Source organism: Carassius carassius, chromosome 19 (genome assembly GCF_963082965.1).
Source record: "Carassius carassius chromosome 19, fCarCar2.1, whole genome shotgun sequence".
Taxonomy (NCBI): Eukaryota; Metazoa; Chordata; class Actinopteri; order Cypriniformes; family Cyprinidae; genus Carassius; species Carassius carassius.
This window is the reverse complement of record NC_081773.1, coordinates 2,583,518-2,605,324: the sequence shown is the minus strand read 5'-3', so window position 1 is coordinate 2,605,324 and position 21,807 is coordinate 2,583,518. Positions and strand designations below refer to the sequence as shown.

The 21,807-nt window shown below is 36.5% G+C and overlaps 1 protein-coding gene across 1 annotated transcript in view; it reads left to right on the top strand.

Moving 5' to 3' along the window:
* LOC132094870 (N-chimaerin) overlaps positions 1-16,367 on the top strand; it is a 51,847-nt gene extending 35,480 nt beyond the window's left edge. Inside the window, exons 7-13 of the mRNA XM_059499507.1 lie at positions 900-977; positions 3,409-3,493; positions 8,708-8,881; positions 10,558-10,635; positions 13,725-13,862; positions 14,100-14,205; positions 15,488-16,367. Coding sequence (XP_059355490.1) covers positions 900-977; positions 3,409-3,493; positions 8,708-8,881; positions 10,558-10,635; positions 13,725-13,862; positions 14,100-14,205; positions 15,488-15,659 — 831 coding nt within the window. The 3' untranslated portion in view covers positions 15,660-16,367. The remainder of the gene's footprint in view (positions 1-899; positions 978-3,408; positions 3,494-8,707; positions 8,882-10,557; positions 10,636-13,724; positions 13,863-14,099; positions 14,206-15,487) is intronic.
* Positions 16,368-21,807: the final 5,440 nt, after the last annotated feature.

Here is a 21,807-nt window from a genome sequence, read left to right as displayed (position 1 = left end):
AATAATATCTATTATTATTGTTGTCAGTTTAATATTTAAATATTTTGAAATGAATTGACATCCATAAATAATACAAATATTGTAATATTTATTTGATATTTTATAGCCCATACATATAGCCCTCACAAAATCTTTGCCAAATTGCGCAGCCTTACAAACAAGCAGCAGAGCTGTAATTCTTTTAAAAATTGAAATCACAGTGTGGGTTGTGTTTATGGTGGACCGGTGGCTTTGTGCTTTTCTTAGAGGAGTATGAGCTCAGAGCTGATCCATGACTCATTCACCTCTCATTACAGTCCCCCTACGCTCTCGCTCTCTCTCTCTCTCGCTCGCTCTCTGTTGCTGTAGGGGCGGGCCGAGCTCTCTCACAGACTCTGCTGTGATTGGCTGATTGGAGCTGTGTAATTCGGTGTGACTGTGGTTGGGTTGTCCCTGTCGCCCCCCTTGCTCTCTCTTTGAGGCAGCGTTCCAGAGAGGATATCTGCTGCTCGCAGGCAGGACAGGATTAACTCAACAACTCATCTCATCTGCATCTAGATGCCCAGGAAGAGCCAGGCGCAGGGGCTTCACACACTTGCTGAAGAAACTCAGTTTGGACTAACCGCACATTCACATTGGTGATTTGTTTTGGCACCCTCAGGTCTCTGGCAAAAGATGTAAAAGAGTCTGTTTAGGAATCTCGGAGTTGAGCTTAAGTTTTCTTTGGTTGGTGTGGAGCGTGCGAGATGCCGTCTCGCGAGTCCTGTGTTCTCCGTAAGGAGGAGAAGTCTCTGGTGCACAAGGCCAAGGCAGAGGGCAAGGAGCAGGGGATGGTGGCCGCTGCTCTGGGGATGAAGATGAGTCCTCAGAAACCTCCGGCCACTCTCTGGCAACCTCTCAAACTCTTTGCTTATTCACAGCTCACGTCGCTGGTCCGTCGAGCCACGCTGAAGGAGAGCGAACGGGTGTCCAAGTACGAGAAAATCCACAACTTCAAGGTAAGGATCCGCTCACGGCCTGCTTTAATGGGATTGTCTTACTGGAAATCATTGTGTGCATAATGTCTTGAAGTAAGGAATATTATGCCATATTTCTTTGTCAATTTATTTGTCTGAATAAGTGGATCTTTTTGTTCTTGTTTCACGCATAAAGCTTATTGTAGTGATTTTGATTATCTTGGTAATACTTCTTGGTATAATGTAAATAAAGTTGGTAATATTATTATCTGTGGTCAATCAAAACAGTTTTTCATTTTTTAAATGATTTAAATTTGGCCTCAATTTTGCCATGATTCACTGAAATGTTTAGTTTTTTTTTGTGATTTTAATTGTCTTGAAAAGAAATGCTGCACAGTTTTGTCAAATTAACAAAACAAAATTCATTTAAAGTATGTTTGATACATGAATACTGGATTTCTTTCTTGTTTCATGCATAAATCTTCCGGAGTTAATTTTGATTTGTGCTTAAACGAGCAAAATCTATTTCCTATTGGGATTAGAATTTATATATATATATATATATGGATAATGGTCTCACTTGCGTCTCAATACTCTGATTCACTGAAATGTCGAGTGTGTTGTGTTGTTGTGATTCACTTTCAGAGTGACTATGTCACAGCATGCTATGCAAATTCTCCCAAATCTGATTTAACTGCGTCCCGAGGGGTGTGTTGTTGCTGTGGCAGTGAGAGCAGGTTTCTGGAGACGTTGGTAGAGTTGAGATGCTGTAAGCCGCGAGTCCATTTAAGATGCAGTTTATTAGAGGCAGTTTGAAGCCAGGGGTCCTGAAAAACAAATCCAATAAAAACATCTTGTGTTTGCATGAGAGAGGGAGCGTGAGGGAGGTGGTTTTGGGGACAGATGAGGAGATTAGGAGCTGATAGAGGATTGGTAAACGTGAGGACGTTTCCTCGTTTGGCTTCTGTCTTCAGCAGGTAGTGTCCGCTCTCAGCTTCAGTTCGTCTGTAGAGTCTAACCCTCACAGACTGCTGACTCCACAAAGAGCTCTCTCTGCTGCTTGCCTTCTCTCATGCCTGTGTTTTCTCCTTGTTGTCACATGGTAATTGATGCTCAGATACAGGATAGCAGCTGCTTTTGTCAGCAGTAAACTGAAAATTACTAGCAATTCAATTTATTATCATTAGAAGCATAGAACCAGCAGTTTACACTGAATATTCATATACTAGACATGCTATACTGGCATAATGTACAGATAGGAGGTCATTTAGCCAAAAACAACAAAAACCTGGGGGTAATATGTGCGTATAATATATCATTTTAATATACATTTATATTTATTTATATTATTTTTTATTTTATTATTAATAATAATAAAAATTATAAATTAATAATGAATGATTAGTAGTATGTAAAAAAAACTTAGTGTATAAGTTTTATATAATATAAACAAACACACAAACACATGGTGGGTGTATATAATGTATAATTTTATTATTTCTGATTTTTGATTAGTAAATAATCATATTAAAAATTTCAATTGCAAATTTACAAATTCTATAAATTTAGACTTTTACAAATATGAGTTAGTTTTATATATATATATATATATATATAATTAATTTATTTACTGTATTAATATGAATTATATATTAATACGAGTTTAAAACGAGGTTGTAAGGTAGTTATAGTATTAAAGTTTAGCCAGTTAAAATAATGCATTGCTGAGAGCCTTGTAATATAAATTATTTCATATATATATATATATATATATATATATATATATTTATATGAAGAGTTCAGATGCAAAAGCCTCTAAGTGCCATCTGAAATTTTCATCTAAAATTAGGATTTTTATCAAGCTCCTATGCTTAGGTTGAGTCATTTTACTTTAATGGCAATGTGCAGGTCATTTTCCAGTGAAATAACTGAACATAAATATATATATATATATATATAAGCAAGGTTTTCTTTTGTTAATCCAGAAAGCATCATGCTTTTCTTTGTGCTCTTTTCCATAAACTGCTCAAATCCCCCAGCTCTGTAAATATCCAATCATTTAAATTCCTCAGAACTCTTTTATATGTAAATAGGGTGACGTCAGGGCGATGTACAGTGATTTCATCATCTACTGTAAGATAGTTCTGCTGACAGGTCCTGCCACTAGACCAGAAGGGCTCTCAGAGAGCCAGGGCCCGTCCTGCAGGAGCGTTTATTATACACGTCTGATAAACCTGGTGAAGAGGAGAGAGCAAGAGATCAGGGCTTTCCTCCTGATTAATGTCTGCCTCTCTCTCTCTCTCTCTCTCGCTCGCTCACTCTAGCTGTTGATTAATTGTGATTGGATTAAACCGCAGTCAGATTTGACACTGCTTGTGTCTCTAATGACACATTCGTCTCTATTAGCAGGAGTAAAGCGGCTCAGAGGAGCAGAGGTTGATTTGTGTTACTGTGTTTGTGTGTTGTCCTGCAGGTGCACACCTTCAGAGGGCCACACTGGTGTGAGTACTGTGCCAACTTCATGTGGGGACTCATCGCTCAGGGAGTCAAATGTGCAGGTACATCAACACACACCCCATGCAAACTCACCTTAGAAAAGGGTTCTTCAACCAACTACATTTCTTATTACATAGTTATTACTTGGTTAAGTTGTTATTATTAAAACATTTATTTACATTTTTATTTTACAATTTTGGAACCTCAAAGGTCCTTTCAATGAACAGTTCTTAAAAGAACCATTATTTTCTTAGTGTGAAGAACATTTTAATAATCTAAAAATCTTTTTGCGGAATGTTACAGGTTTTTCATGGAACCTTTGATGCCAATAAAGAACCTTCTTTTCTTTTTTTTAAGCGTGTAGAAAACGTTAGCTCACTTTTGCAAACCTATGACTACAAGTGTTTTTTTATTATTATTATTAGTATTATTATAATTGTTATTTTAGATTTTGATAGGTTTGTAGTACATTCCAAAAGGTTTTTTGTTTTTTTTTTGGAAGCAATGCAAATAAAGAGCCTTATTGGACTCCTTAAAGAAACTTTAGAAAACTTTAGAAATCAGTTTATTTATTAAAAATTATTTTTTAGTGTTAAGATTTTAATAATCTAAAGAACCCGTATAAAGAAGATTTTGTGGAAAGGTTCCATGAATGATAAAGTTCTTCATAGAACCACGGATGCCAATAAAAGAACCTTTATTTTTAAGAATGTAGGAAGTGATTTAAAAAGGAAACAATTCCTGAAATCAATTGAAATGCTGGCATGAAGAAAATCTGAAAGTGGGGGGTTCTCCATGATTGTAATGGTGCACAATGATACACCCTTGTGTAAACGTAGTATAATTTGTGTCATTAAAGCTATTAACTTCCCCTCGCTGAACCCCCTCTGAAATGTTTAATAGCTTCATCTGATGACTTTAGGATAGATTTGGGGTTTTGAAGGGGTGACGTGAGGATTCCTGCATATATCTCAGCTGTGAAGCTCGTGCAGAGTTGATGGCGTGTTTATGGACACACACACACACACACACACACACGATCAGAGCTCTCGTAGGTCAGTGTGTGGCTCTGGCTGATGTGGATGTGATTGCTCATTAGCACTGACTGGCCTAAATCTGCAAGAAACCAACTGAGCGCAGAAATGAGAAAACATTGATGATAACAGACGGATGAAGAGATTTTTATTTTTATTTTAAAAGAATATCCCTCCACTTTCAGCCATTTGAAATTATACCATTTTATTAAATGCTTGCAAAAAATGTTATTTATTGAAAAAAATTTCTGTGCGAAACAGGATTTTTAAAATACATATTAGGAGTTCTAATCTCGGTTTAATTCCGTTTTTTTTTCTCTGTGGTCGGTAGTTTGTGTGTTAATGATTTATTTATAGGATAATGTGAGCGACACATATGTTTTCATGAACTGGCTTCATGAATAATGCATGGGACTATTTTGAAAGCAGCTCGTTCAAAATCCCTTATTCTGAGACACGTTTTACGCTATTTGTATCCACCTCCTTTTCTCACCTCTACCCATATCATTCTCTCTCTCTCTCTCTCTCCATCTCTCTCTCTCTCTTTCTCTCTCTCTCTCTCATATTCTGTGATGCCAGCAGAATCTAGGGCAATGAAATCTCATTTGATGTAGATATTTGCATTCAGCGTTGTGATCTGACATGCTTTCTTTCGTTTGCTTTTGGTCTGTGAGAGCGAGACTCGGGGCTGTTGTTTTGGGTGTCTGCCAGCGTGCCAGCCCCGGTGCCCGGGCATGTTGTGCCACATTGCCTCATGAGAGGATAAAGCGCTCCCCCTCCCCCTCGGCCCAGTCCATCATGGCAGAGACTGAAAACAAAGCTGGCACGTCTTTATAATGAGAAGAGGGGCTGAGAGCTCACAACCAGCTCCACTTTACACACACAGACACACAAACGCATTAAAATTCAGGGCTCGTCGCAGCGCTGGGTCACACGGTGAGTGTGAGAGGGAATTTCAGGATACAGGAACCGCTCAAAACATTCCCACAATGGAAGACTACGTCTAAGATATTTGCTTCTACAATGCCTTTGGGTAACACTTTAACCAAAGCCTGTATTTATAATGTGTTATGGATGCTCCTAATTAATTAGAACATAGGCATAATGCTTTACTCTTTGTAGTGCATTAATTATTTTTTGTGCACAATTTTGTCATGCATAGGCAAGTAACAATGTAACTGTGCATATGCATGATAAAACCAGAAAATGTCTTAAGATAATGCATTACATTGGCAAATCTATGTTGTAACTGTGGTTTGAGCAGAATAATTGACTCCGCACCATTGAATTATTGAAAAGGAATGAGCATGCAAAGGATGCTTTGTGCATTAATTTTCAATATTCATTTACAGCTGATTATTACATTTCTTCTCAGGAAATGTGAATGCATTTAAAATGCAAAACTAAAACCTTAGGGGGAAAAAAGGATAACATTTGTAAAATAAACTTAAAATAAACATTAACTAAAATAATAAAAAAAAAATGCTTTTTTTATTTTACTTATTTTAATTTATTTCAGCTGGCTGCCAAGGCAACATTATCTCATTTTCATTTACTTTAAGTTGTAATTATAAGTAATAAAACAACTAAAACCAAATACACTAAAACTATATAGACAGGCTAGACTATAAAGGTCAAATAAAAACTACTAGTAATTACAAAAAATTCACAAAAATGTATATAAAACTAAAATATAATTTAAAATATTAACTAAACTCATAGTTTCATTATTGTTATATCGAATTTTATATACTGGCTTCAAATAAAAGCCATTTTTTATCTAAGTAAATCTTTTAGCTATGTTTAACTCTCTTAAAGGCTTAAAGCACACTTATGCGTGCATGCACTCATTCTCAAACGGAGATGTGTTTGTATGTGTGCATGTCCTGATGTGTCTCTGTCCACATGTGGGCCAGGGGTCACCTCTACGCCCCTCTGCTGAGCAAGGCCTCGGCAGACCTGAGCCAACAGATTGAATGCATTAGAGATGTGTCCTCTATTAGCGCCTGTCTCCTCCGCTTATCATAAACCTCGCTCTTCTTTTTCGAAAATAATTACAGTTCTGCATGGCTTAAGTCTCAGGACGACGGAGTCGCTCAAGGGGCCGCTTTTTAATCACACGCCGCACAATCTTTACAATAAGTGTCAGCCAATAATTCAGTATTTGCATTCAGTGGTTTAGATTATACTTCATTCTAATTCCAGGAGGCAGAAGGGGGGGGGGGCTATCGCCTCTTATTGTTTTGAGGTAAAAAGAAAAAAAGGAAATCGGTCGCCAGCTACAGATTAAAATTTCTAATTCATTTTTTTACCTCATCTTAAGCCTTTATGGCCTTAAAATGCATTCTTACAGACAACAACTTCAGTATTTTATCCTTTAAAAAAATGAAGCAGTTCTAAAATATAAAAGTTTCTATTAAAATATCCCAAATTAGAATTTTGCATAAAAGCATGACCTAAAAACATCATGCTCATGAATTACAAATGTCATGTAAATAATGCTTTTTTCAGCACCATGACAAAATATTTTTGTCAATCCTTTTTTTTATTATTATTATTATCATTATTTCTTTTCAATGTAAAGATGTCTACAGTAAAATTCATGAAGGAAGGTGTAACTTGCCATTTATAGAGTCATTAAATCCAACTATTTGTAGGAAAACAGAGTATAAATTTGTATATTTCCAAGAAAGTTTTAAAATGGTTTTTTGCTTTTCATCATGCTTAATTGTCATTGCTCTTTAGTAGACCGACAAAGGCTGACTATGTGATTCAGAATGACAGTCAGAGAGCAGAGCAGAGCGTTTGGCTCATTTATTGCAGGAAACGAGGTCTCTCTCTTTCCTCCAGGTCACGTTGTTTTCAGTATGGCACACATCTGCCCTGAGCTCGCAGTCTTTTATTTGTCTGCTTCTTGTCCCTGTTTTTCTGCGATCTTTCTCTCTTTTTTTCTGTTTTCTGTCTCTGTTACCTGCTTTGAAGCAGCTGGCCCATTTTGTAGGCCACATTATGTATTAATCGGACCATTTGCCTAAATTTGCATATGCTGTGCGAGTTCTCGTGTGTGTGTGTGTGTTTGGGTGTGTTTGGCCTGCTTGCATGGTCACAGTTGGGAGTTGGTTAGATTTAGCTTTTTAAAATAACTAATTTAACGTTTTTTTTTTTCTTTTCTTTTTTTCGTTTTTTTTGGATTGTGTGCCGTTTGAGCTATTGTTGATTTTAATGGTATAATGTGAAAAACTATCAAAATATTGCCCTGTTTGTTAGTTTTTTGTTTGTTTAAGAAACTCTTAATAACTTAATAACAACACTGGCTCAACCAATAGCAGGAGTTAGGGGCGGGGCTTTCTGTTTGTCCCAAAATGAAAGACGGGAGTTTGATAAACCCATTTGAGAAAAACTGTTTTATTTTTTAATTCATTAAATGGGAGCAAAACTAATTTTCATAAAAATATATTCTTATACAGCTCTTATGTAAATTTCTCATTTTTACGTAAAATATTCGTACAATTATCCTTGCATAAATTGTTACATTTTATGCAAATTGTATAACATTTACATATTCTGCCTGTGCTTGATGGATTCAGCTTTTTAGTTTTGGGTTTAATTATTTTTACAGCAAAAAACAATACATTACTGCGTTTCTTAAAACATTATTTATTATTTTGGTTTTGGTTTTATTTTTAAGTGAAAATGTGTGTGATTGGTGCAGTGTTTATAACTAAAGGGATACATACACAAAAACTTTGTTTGAAGATATATTTTCTGGCGTTTTTTTACTTTACTAATATAGGGCAGTGTAGAACTGACAGGAAGTTTAAACAATCTTTTCCATCCCTTAATTAGCTATTGTTTATTTAATTTTTTCACACGTTCTCAGAGATTTACTGTTGAGGGTCATATGAAGCTATTAGGTGCCAGAAATGGCTCATGCATATTTTATAAGGCACCATTTGTATTCCTGGCAAATTCTGTCATAGCCAAGGTGACACTATTGAAATCCCGTCAGCCAATCAGAAGCGCTGTCATCACTGATCAGAGGTCAGGAGAGGTCACTGATGAAGCCGAATGAAAGCTCAGCATGCTGGCGACTCTAATTTAACTGAAGCATATCCGCCTCAGGATCGATAATACACACAGCATACTTATTTAGTGATTTCAGCGTATGACAGGAATGATGAAATGAAGTCTAGGATGGGTTTGTTTGCTCAGCTGAAGTGTGTTTGTGTGTGTGTTTCTCAGACTGTGGCTTGAATGTCCATAAGCAGTGCTCGAAGATGGTGCCCAACGACTGCAAACCGGACCTGAAGCACGTGAAGAAGGTGTACAGCTGTGACCTCACCACGCTGGTCAAGGCTCATAACACTACACGACCCATGGTGGTGGACATGTGCATACGAGAGATCGAAGCCCGAGGTGACTAAACCACTGCTTCACACCAACAACACGCAAGAGATAGAAGGGGTTAAGATTGTGGAAATGTTTGGTCGTTTGGTTTGGTTTTATACGGTCAGTGATGTGTTATAAATATTTTGTGTGTGTTGTTTTTGTTGCGTTTAGTTTTTTATGCTGTGTTTTGTTTTTGTTGCGTTTCGTTTTTTATGCTTTATTTAGTTTTTGTTGCGTTTACTTTTTTATGCTTTATTCTGTTTTTGTTGCGTTTCGTTTATGCTTTATTTTGTTTTTGTTGCGTTTACTTTTTTATGCTTTGTTTTGGTTTTGTCCCGTTTACTTTTTTATGCTGTGCTGTGGTTTTGTTGCGTTTAGTTTTTTATGCTTTGTTTTGGCTTTGTCGCGTTTAGTTTTTTATGCTTTGTTTTGGTTTTGTTTTTTATGCTGTTTTGGTTTTGTCGCATTTAGTTTTTTATGCTGCGTTTTGGTTTTGTCGCATTTAGTTTTTTATGCTGTTTTGGTTTTGTCGCGTTTAGTTTTATGCTGCGTTTTGGTTTTGTCGCGTTTAGTTTTTTATGCTGTTTTGGTTTTGTCGCGTTTAGTTTTATGCTGCGTTTTGGTTTTGTCGCGTTTAGTTTTTTATGCTCCGTTTTGGTTTTGTCGCATTTAGTTTTTTATGCTGTTTTGGTTTTGTCGCGTTTAGTTTTATGCTGCGTTTTGGTTTTGTCGCGTTTAGTTTTTTATGCTGTTTTGGTTTTGTCGCGTTTAGTTTTATGCTGCGTTTTGGTTTTGTCGCGTTTAGTTTTTTATGCTGTTTTGGTTTTGTCGCGTTTAGTTTTATGCTGCGTTTTGATTTTGTCGCGTTTAGTTTTTTATGCTGCGTTTTGGTTTTGTCGCGTTTAGTTTTTTATGCTCCATTTTGGTTTTGTCGCGTTTAGTTTTATGCTGCGTTTTGGTTTTGTCGCGTTTAGTTTTTTATGCTGTTTTGGTTTTGTCGCGTTTAGTTTTATGCTGCGTTTTGATTTTGTCGCGTTTAGTTTTTTATGCTGCGTTTTGGTTTTGTCGCGTTTAGTTTTTTATGCTCCATTTTGGTTTTGTCGCGTTTAGTTTTATGCTGCGTTTTGATTTTGTCGCGTTTAGTTTTTTATGCTGCGTTTTGGTTTTGTCGCGTTTAGTTTTTTATGCTCCATTTTGGTTTTGTCGCGTTTAGTTGTATGCTGTTTTGGTTTTGTCGTGTTTAGTTTTTTATGCTCCGTTTTGGTTTTGTTTGTTTTTTATTTTTTCACAACATTGTTGAAGATATGTTTTTTGTTGTTGTTTAGCCCATTTAATATTTTTTTAGTTGTTTTGTGTGTGTGTGTGTGTGTGTGTGTGTGTGTGTGTGCACTTTGATTTCAATATTTTCTAATAAGCAAAAAAAAACTCATAATACTGATAGCCAATGTTACAACCACTGGGTTTTGAAGTTTTTCTTCAGCCCATTTGTTATTCATTTTTTTTATTTGTTTTTTCATGTTTTTGTTTCTAGTTTTCTCAAGGATATCTTGTGTTTTTCTACCAAATCTTTAGTTTAACAGGTAGTATATTCAGAGCTCTTGACAGTGCTACACATTATCAGCTCAGCTCTGGAGTTGCACTGGAGATGCAGTGACTCATTATCTGTAGTTTATAAGACATTCTTCAACCTTCTCGTCTCTCAGGTTTGAAGTCGGAGGGTCTCTATCGAGTCTCTGGATTCAGTGACTTAATTGAAGATGTGAAGTTATCGTTCGACAGAGGTGAGTGGTTTTTTTGTCTGATTGTGTACAGTACTGATTCGTCACAACCCCCACATCCCACACACACACACACACGCGCCTACACATGTATCTGTGTGTGTAATCCTGATGAATCCCATACACACGATCACCGCTGCTTTTTTAGGTCACTCTTTGTCTTGCGTTTAGAGCTGTGGGTTTATGTAATGTGAAATAGTCTGATCTGCTTAAATGTTAAAGTGGCACATTTGTAGGAGGATTTTCGCCCATCTGCTGGTATTCAGATGCATTACTGTTTCATAATGAACAGATATGAGGATATGAACCAGCTAGAGAGGAAGAAATCATGTGATCTTTACAGGTTTCTATTTGACGCTGTGTGACTGCAGTGTTATTTCAGTTCGGTACAAGCAGAGTTCTGATACAGACCGTTATTTGTTTATTTATTTGATTCATCAGGTTTACTATTTATTAATATTAATGATTAAATAATTTTCACTATTTACCATTTTATTTTGTTACTTGAAATAAAACTCTGATAAAATAAAATATAAATATTAGATGGAATATTACAGAATTACTAAAAATAAAAAAAGATTTAAATATTAAAAAATTTTATAATAACAGGAACAACTTCATATAAATAAATGATTACAAACATGCAAATAAAATGTAAAATAAAAGGAAGTTCATAAATGTTAAGAAATATTTTAATAGTACCAGTCGAAATTTTTATAAATCTGGATTTTTTTTTGTCAAATGATTAATCGCGATTAATCACATCAAAAGTAGGTTTTCGTTTACATAATGTATGTATGTATGCGTGTATCTTTATTATGTATATAAATAAACACACATTACATACAGTATATATTTAAGAAAAATGTTACAACCCGAATTCCGGAAAAGTTGGGACGTTTTTTAAATTTTAATAAAATGAAAACTAAAGGAATTTCAAATCACATGAGCCAATATTTTATTCACAATAGAACATAGATAACGTAGCAAATGTTTAAACTGAGAAATTTTACACTTTTATCCACTTAATTAGCTCATTTAAAATTTAATGCCTGCTACAGGTCTCAGAAAAGTTGGCACGGGGGCAACAAATGGCTAAAAAAGCAAGCAGTTATGAAAAGATTCAGCTGGGAGAACATCTAGTGATTAATTAAGTTAATTGATATCAGGTCTGTAACATGATTAGCTATAAAAGCTTTGTCTTAGAGAAGCAGAGTCTCTCAGAAGTAAAGATGGGTAGAGGCTCTCCAATCTGTGAAAGACTGCGTAAAAAAATTGTGGAAAACTTTAAAAACAATGTTCCTCAACGTCAAATTGCAAAGGCTTTGCAAATCTCATCATCTACAGTGCATAACATCATCAAAAGATTCAGAGAAACTGGAGAAATCTCTGTGTGTAAGGGACAAGGCCGGAGACCTTTATTGGATGCCCGTGGTCTTCGGGCTCTCAGACGACACTGCATCACTCATTGGCATGATTGTGTCAATGACATTACTAAATGGGCCCAGGAATACTTTCAGAAACCACTGTCGGTAAACACAATCCGCCGTGCCATCAGCAGATGCCAACTAAAGCTCTATCATGCAAAAAGGAAGCCATATGTGAACATGGTCCAGGAGCGCCGTCGTGTCCTGTGGGCCAAGGCTCATTTAAAATGGACTATTTCAAAGTGGAATAGTGTTTTATGGTCAGACGAGTCCAAATTTGACATTCTTGTTGGAAATCCCGGACGCCGTGTCCTCCGGGCTAAAGAGGAGGGAGACCTTCCAGCATGTTATCAGCGTTCAGTTCAAAAGCCAGCATCTCTGATGGTATGGGGGTGCATAAGTGCATACGGTATGGGCAGCTTGCATGTTTTGGAAGGCTCTGTGAATGCTGAAAGGTATATAAAGGTTTTAGAGCAACATATGCTTCCCTCCAAACAACGTCTATTTCAGGGAAGGCCTTGTTTATTTCAGCAGGACAATGCAAAACCACATACTGCAGCTATAACAACAGCATGGCTTCGTCGTAGAAGAGTCCGGGTGCTAACCTGGCCTGCCTGCAGTCCAGATCTTTCACCTATAGAGAACATTTGGCGCATCATTAAACGAAAAATACGTCAAAGACGACCACGAACTCTTCAGCAGCTGGAAATCTATATAAGGCAAGAATGGGACCAAATTCCAACAGCAAAACTCCAGCAACTCATAGCCTCAATGCCCAGACGTCTTCAAACTGTTTTGAAAAGAAAAGGAGATGCTACACCATGGTAAACATGCCCCGTCCCAACTATTTTGAGACCTGTAGCAGAAATCAAAATTGAAATGAGCTCATTTTGTGCATAAAATTGTAAACTTTCTCAGTTTAAACATTTGCTATGTTATCTATGTTCTATTGTGAATAAAATATTGGCTCATGTGATTTGAAAGTCTTTTAGTTTTCATTTTATTAAAATTAAAAAAACGTCCCAACTTTTCCGGAATTCGGGTTGTACTTCATATATAAAATATATGAATACAAATTTTCTAAATGTATAATACGTGTGTACATACATAATGAATACACATAGTGCACATACATATATTACGTAAATAAAAACTTTTATTTTGAATGCGATTAATAGTTTGACAGCACTAATATATTTGATCAGAATAGAGTTAGGCATATTAGAATGATTTCTGAAGGATCATTTGACACAAGATAAAAGATTTTCCAGTAAAGAGTAAAAATGCTGAAAATTCAGATTTGCATCACGGGAATAAATTGTATTTCCATTTACATTTTAACTGTAATAATCTTTCACAATTTTACTATCATTTATATATTTACATTTATAAATGCAGCCTTGGTAAGCAAAAAAAGCATATTAAAAGAGTATTAATGACTCCAAATGTGTTTTTATAACACTGAAGCCTGGGATACAGAAGCACTGTATTCTAAAACACCTGCAGCATCACTGGACAGAAGTATTCTCACAAGCTCAGAATAAGATCAAGTTAGCTAAATGTTTAATGCTCGGTCCCCGGAGCCAAACAAGAGCCCTGTCTGTGTGAATGAGAGCAGTTCCCTGGAGCCCGGGGTGAATTGTGTCTGTGTGTGAATGTTTTCAGATGGAGAGAAAGCAGACATCTCCGTAAACGTCTATGAAGACATCAACGTGATCACCGGTGCTCTTAAACTGTACTTCAGAGACCTGCCGATCCCCGTCATCACGTATGACGCATACCCACGCTTCATCGAGACCGCCAGTGAGTCACACGCCCCACGCGGTTTATTTCATGTTTATTTAATGTTGGTTCTTTGAACATAATCACGTCAGATTTTTTAATTGTCCCAAATGTATTGGTGCGGAAAACTACAGACCTCAAATGTAGTAAACAGAAAATAATATCCAGTGTAAGTCTTGCTGCCTGCAGATCTGTGTCGAAGACGGGTGCGAGTTTTTGACCCGGTTGTTTGTTTGTTTGTTTGTTTGTTTGTGTCAGAGCTGACAGACCCAGATGAGCGTTTAGAAGCTCTGCATGAAGCTCTGAAGCAGATGCCTCCGGCTCACTGCGAAACACTGCGATATCTCATGGCACATTTAAAGAGGTGAGAAATCGATATCAGTTATATCGTTATAACATCAAATGAAAGTCTGTCAGCAGCTGTATGAGTTAACTTTTTCCCTTGGAACACAATATTATATATAAATATATATATTTTAGAGCTGCACGATTAATTATTAAAAGATGGCGATCTTGATTCAGACACCCTCTCGATCTTATTTTAAATGACAACGATTCCTCGAGTCTATTAAACCTTTGACAAAGTCTTACCGGACCATTAGAGCGCAGTTAGCATGTTTGGTTAAGAAACATCTTCACAAACTGTCTTTTCAACTACAGTTTTATTTCTGTCTGACAGTCATTTATATTATCACTGGGACAAAGTTTATAGTTCAGATATAAACACTGATGTCTATAATGCAGCGATCAAATAGAGCAAATCCCCTTTTGAAAGTAATTCGCTTCAAATAACGTTCATGTCGATTGCATTGTTTCACCGCTAGATGACAACAAGTGTCTTAAATGTATTTGTCAATGCATGAATTTTTCATTTAAGAGAATCGTTCAAAAACACTGATTCATCCAGTAATGAAACAAGTGAAGTACGGTTATGAGTGAGTCGTTGAATCAGTGATTTAAACAACTTTTTTTCTAATCATTCTAGTCATTCTAATATAAAAAAAACTGGGGTTTTAAATATATTATATATACACTACTTTTTCGATGTACACAAAAGGCCTGTTTCTCTCAAAGGTTGTTCACAAATCTGTCTAAATCTGTGTTCGTGAGCACTTCTCCTTTGCTGAGATAATCCATCCACCTCACAGGTGTGGCATATCAGGATCAACAAAAAACGACTGTGATTGCTTAACCGTAAAAACATTTTGTAAGGCTGAACAAAATTTATTGTAAAAACTGCATATTTAATATAATGTTAATATTCCGTTTGAAGTAACAAAACTTGCCACATAAGTAAATAAATAGACAAAATATTGATTTGAGTTGAAATATTTGGATGCAAACCTTCCGTGAAGAAGCAGTTGCGAGCAAGCAGCAAATTCAAACTAAAGGGACATTTAAGGGAAACGATGCAGTCAAATCACGTATTACACAACATTTCACCACAAAACAATTAAGGCAATAAAATAATCTGTACATTTAATAATTACTTGAAATATCCCATTAGATCTGTTTTTTACAACCTTGACAAACATGTTAACCAGTGAAAATGTAGCACTTTTGCAATTGAAAGTTAAAGTTCATTTTTATTGACGTGTGTGTGTGTGTGTGTGTGTGTGTGTGTGTGTGTGTGTGTGTGTGTGCAGGGTCACTCAGAACGAGAAGCATAACCTGATGAACGCTGAGAATCTGGGCATCGTGTTCGGGCCGACTCTGATGCGGGCGCCCGATCTGGACGCCATGACGGCTCTGAACGACATCCGCTACCAGAGACAGGTGGTGGAGTTACTCATCAAGAATGAAGACATCCTCTTCTAGCATCACTGTCGTACGGTTTACTTCTGCTCTGACTCCACATGAAGGACTCCTCTGTTATACTGCGTTCTGGAGCAGTTCTCACTAACACTTCTCCCCGTCTGATGGCTTCTCTTCCTGTTTCTTGCATGTCTTCCTCCCCATTTTTGTCGGGGGTCGCTGAAGCTGAGGAGTGTGACGTACCTCAGCATTATTATGGGATGGCATCGCTCAGTCGCGTCCAGCAGAGTGGGTTTCTGTTCCAAACAGGCTTTTTTCTTTTGTTTTTGTAAAACATTGTGACTTTGATATCGTCAGTTATGGAGACCCTTTACCTGAAGAGCCATAAATAAAGAGGCGTAATAATCTCTTCATCATTCATACTGGTTCATAGAGGTTTGTTATTCATGTATGTATGTGGATGTCTGTGGCTCAGCAGGTAAAGTGTCACCAAGGTTTGTTTTTTTTTTATCCGTGATTTGTTTCTATTTTTGGTTGTTTTCTACTCCTTCTGTCAGGTTGATCTGACTCTGTTCTGCCTTCACAAGTCGAAAGACTGACTTCTGCTGTAAACAGGGAGAATGTTTCCAGTCTATGTCTACTTCAGGATCCTTGATCTTTAGGAAACACTCTTACGCTCACATGACTGCTTGATGTTTTTCGGTTCTGTGTTTTTGTACTTGATTTCAGCATGAATACGTTAATTTATTAAAATGTGCTTTTAGCACCGTGTTCTGGGTCCGTTAATTCTAAACAAAATTTTAATTTTTATGTTAATTAATATTTGAAAATGATTCCATAATATGGAAAGCAAGAGTCCAGGAAGTAAAAAAAAATGCATTTATTCTCCTAATTTCAGAGTAATTTTTTTTTTTTTTTTTTTTTTTAGTCACAGCAGATGTGTGTGTGTGTGTGTGTGTGTGTGTGTGTGTGTGAGGTCTGTCTCAATCCTGCTGCTTTATTTACAGATGAACGCAGACGTCAGACCCTCTTCACATTCACAGACGTGTTTTAATTGCTAGAAGTACATGCAGATCTCTTCACCCTGCAGCTTTATATGACATGATATCAGAGCAGGTTGTGTTGAGCGCATGGCTTTAGTTGACTGTGTGTGTCTCGGGTCGGGCGGCTCTCCTTCATTTGTGACTCTTCTGTCAGCCGCAGAGCCTTCCTTTTCCAGGAAATCCCATTAATTTATCTCCCAATCTTCTCGCTGGTCCCATGAATGACCTTCAGAGCTGCTCTCAAAAAAATAGACGAAGCTTGACGGGCTTTTACTGCTACCCTTTGACCTTTATTTGAATATTATCCCCTCATTGTTATGATGTTAAACGAAGGGTTTAAATATCTAAATATACATGTTCCATATAGATAGATATTTAAACCATATTATTGCTCTTTTGTTGGTTTTGATTTCTTCCATTTTCTTCATTTGTATGTCGCTTTGGATAAAAGTGATTTAGAAATATTCTGCGGTCAGATTCAGACACAAGACTGAAGAGATTATATTCACAGATCTGATTCACACCACTGACTCCATATAAAACGGACCGAAACGGTATAATGTATGAGTGGAATTACTGTGTAAATTACTAATCCATCTCCATTAGTAAAGAGTCAGTCTGCTGAAGAAGAAGGTGATTTCCGGCTGGTGCTTGATTTACACTCCACATGCGTCCTGCGGAAGAAATCACAGTTTGATGGAACATGTATTTGTGTTTGTGTGTGATCCATGAAATAAGTGACCTTTCTATGTGAGCTGATCGATGTTAATTCCAGGCAAATGCTAACAATGAATGCTGAAATAACCGGAGGTGCATGAGTGACCTTCAACAGCCATGAGCCAATTTATAGGCAATTGGACCACTGGAAAAAGAAAGGAAATGGAAAAAGAAAAAAAATCAGTTAGTTTCTGTGCCTTCTAGGGCACACGTTTTAACAGTATTATTTCAGAAAATGAATGTTTGTTGCCAGTCCTCCTGTTACATTCTTGTTCAAAATGTTAAGGGTCATTTTGGCTATAAAATTATTGCCCTAACCAGTAAATATCTTTTTTCTTTTCCCCCATAAAATATAGAAAATATGATTTAATTTTATTCATTTAAAATTAAATATTGAACTTGACCAGGCCAATATAAGTGCTATAATGAAAAATAGATTTTCTCTGCCAGAGAAAAATCATGTGATAAAAAAAGACATTTATAATATTACTCCCTCAAATATAGTCAGAAAAATTCTCCAAAAATCCAGAAAAAAAAGAAAATACTACTTTGACCATAAAAGCACACTGTTAATATCAAAGAAAGCCGCATTTTAGTTCTTCGTTTTATTTGTATATATACATTTTGAGTTTTTTTTTTTTTTTTTATGTAAGTCAGTGAGATTTTATATGTGGGGACATGCAAAATAGTTAATATTCTGATTTACACTGAAAACCCTAATTGACTGAACTAAATTGATTGAGTAAACTTGTTGCCTCAATTTAATTGAGTAATGGAGTCTCCAAAAATGTAAATATTTAAGTTTATTTAACTTGACGGTTTTGTAGACTGTACTTAAATCAAGGAAAACGTGACAAAATCAGTGACAAGGAAAACGATTGGGCCACTTCATCAAATACTATAAGTTGTCGTTTCAATAATCATACCATATCAAAATCACGTACCACAAGGATAACATATTTCACTAGTAGAAATCATGCAAGACAACTTTACTCACCTAACATAATACACTAAAAAAAACCTCTTGAAATGTAGTTCAGCAACCAAACAGACCAAAGGGACGAATTTTGTAATCCACCAATCAGTGCTTTTGTTCTCTTGTTGCTAGGCAGAATTCCTCCCATGGCCAATCACATTAAAGGAAGAACAGAGTGACGTTGAGTTTTTCCAAAGGATTACTCATGATTTTGAGCTCACAACACTTGAAATCTTAAGTTTATGCATTTTGAAGGTAAATTAGTTAAATTAACTCATATTTTTAAGTGACAGGGCCAAAATGCAAAATTTTAAGTAATGTTTATTCAACATTTCTTGATTTTTTAAGTCAAGACAACATTAGGGTTTACAGTGTTATTAATATTACTATGAGTTCATATTTTGATCAATTTAATTAAATTTTGATATATGTATAATTTTATAATATATATATATATATAGGTGTGTGTGTGTGTGATTATTATTACTACTAATATATAATAGTATTAATAGTACATTTTAAATGTAGTTTTTAATTTTAGATAATTTTGAGGGTATTTAAATCCATAATAGTAAGCCATGAACACACAAAAGTGTCATAAACGGTTTAAGTTTCTGAGAACTACTCATTGCATGTCATGTAATGCAGACTTTTATATAACATTTAGCATCTAAGCCTGTATTTCCTGGTGTGCAGAGGTGAGTAGTAGCCCTTAACATGTGTATGTATAATGTTCCTAGTGCTCTGTGTTGACAGGCAGGCTTTCTAATGCATGTCTTTGTTGACAGAAGGACAAACAATAATGAAAAATATCCGATTACAGTCCAGTGCCCAGAAACCAGCCTGAGGACATGAGAGGACGCAGGGGACGAGTTCACGCGCCCAGCAGGGCTGGCAGATGTTCAGCATGGTCCCCATGTTTAGAGTCAGCTTTTACAAGCCTGGTAATCAAATGTAAAAAGCACATTAAGAAAAGGCCAGGCTGTCCGCCCCTGCTGGGACGCAAGGCTCTGTGTTTGACTCCTCTGAATGGGCTTCTTCTCTGGGTCAAGGTCGAATGGCTTTAGTATTTGCAGGGGACCCGTGTGGGGGTGCTGAAGGGCGGGTGGAGTACTGATCTCTCTTAATTCAGAGGTTGCTGAATGTGACACTCTGGGTCCAAGAAAGATGAATGGTGTTGAGCGTGTCTTGTGAAGGGGAGGAACGGGTTACGCTCACCCCATCAGCAGCTCAGCAGGATGGGGAGGATTTCAGACGCCGCAGGGGCGGGGGTGGTTCTTGTAGAGATTTGGGGTTTGGCAGGTAAAAAGCAATAGCTGTAAGTCAGTAGTGGAGGGCTGTGCATTTACTGGGATCCTCAGCCGGTGATATTGTGGTTTTGGGAGGCGTGTGAGCGAGGGCAGGGGGTCTGCGGGTGGGGGGAGGTGGTGATGAATCTGTCGGAGGCGGGTGGCAGTGAAATGGATGTTAGACGCTGCTATCTGGAAAACGAAAATCTAAATCAATCCAGTCAATCAGCTTTGTGAGGTAATGGAATAGGACACACAATTTTCAGCCTTGTTTGTGTCAATGCATTTATATGTCAAACACACCCATTCAAATAAACACATTCACACACAAGAGCCCTTTTCAATGACCGAGACAAAACCCTTGTGAAAAGTGCTGTAGTGGTGTATATATGATTATCATATTCATCTACCACAGGATTGTTATGGTGACCGTGCTGAAAAGAACAGACCAGTATACATTTTTACTCTAATCCAAGTTGGCTTATGAAGATCTGATTGGACAGCACACCGTCATCTAAAATATAGATTTTATAAATATGTAAAAATAAAGAGATTTGCATTTAGAGCAGATTTATTTTCTCCATAACTTTATTGGAAGATGTAACATCACAACTTTGGTTTGTCTAATGCATCACTAATCTCACATCATGAATAAGAGTGTTGTTGTTCCAAATATCTCAAACCTATGTTGGTCTGATACAGTATAATTATGAGTTTATTACTGCATTCATGGAACAGTTCAATAATAACAGGAGTAATATTGAGTTAATATTTTATATATGATACTGTCAGTTAATCTGCTTTGTCTCAATTAAATTAAATAGCTCCAAACAATGCCACAGCAGATCGAACCATTGCATATCTCTGTAAAACACAGTAGTGATGAATTGAGTCACAAATCAGTGAAGTAAATCATTCAATGACTTACAAAGATAGTCACTTTTTTCCATTCATAAATAGGCCATCAGTTTTGAACAAATTGGTTGAGTGAATAATTCAATGACTCACTCACAAAGATTGTGATTTGTTTCATTCCAAACTTGATCAGTGTTTTTGAATGAATTGGTTGAGTAAATGATTCAGTTACTCACTCATTAAGATGAAATCAAGCACTTTCCTACTACATAGAAGACCAAAAATAGCATATGAAATCCTAACAGTACCCAGATGATTTACTGCTCCTGGAGAGATTCTGAAGTGTGCATCAAGTGGATATGTCACTGTCTCATGTTGCCACAGGAGAGGATTTGTGAATGGCAGTGAAGCAACACAACTTACACTGGTAGGTCACATATCAAACAATAACGCTAATATTGCATACATTCACGCTTCATATTTTTAATGGTTGTGAACTAATTACTTATTCAAAATAAGTTCCTATTTAGAGAGCTTGCAATTTTATTCACAGCCATAATCACTAGTTTCATTAATACATAGATCAACAGTTTTGAGTGAATGATTCAATGACTTACACACAAAGAGAGTCGTTTATCGCCACCTTCTGGTGTATTGATGTAACCTGCAGAAAGACACTGAAAAAAAAATCACTAATGCACAAATTTCCAGTCTGAATGAAATGCACAAACATAAACATTGTCAGAAAGTGAAATTTCACTCTTTGATCACCGCACACTCGGGCAGGGATTCAATATTTGACACAATGCAGTTGTATAATATAAACTGTGTATAATATAAGAATATTGAATGTTCATAAACAGACAGAAGACGAGTATAAATGAGAGCACATGATATGGCCAGTGTGTCTGACGGTTTCATCTGGAGTGACTGCTGGCAGCTGGCAGCTGCGCCAAAGCAGTTGGCTTCAACAACAACAAAAAAAAGGCACACGCTGCGTCCACAGAGCACTGCTCTCAGATCAGCCACTAGAGGAATGACAAAGAACGAGGAAAAAAGAGGACAAGTTAACCTTTCTGCCTCCTTTATCTCCTGTGAAGGAAAGATGAAATCTAAGACATTTTTGTCAAATGATGGTACAAAATTACTGCAGTATCTGTGAAATCATTTAATTTGCTTTGCTTGGGTAAAATACACAACACAGTCATTACAGTATGTAAAAAAAAAAAAAAAATCTTATTATTTTGATATGCTTTCATTTATATCTTGCCAAATTAGAAAGGTTTGTGTGTAAATCTGATGCTGCAAATGTGCGAAAGCAAGTTATGCTC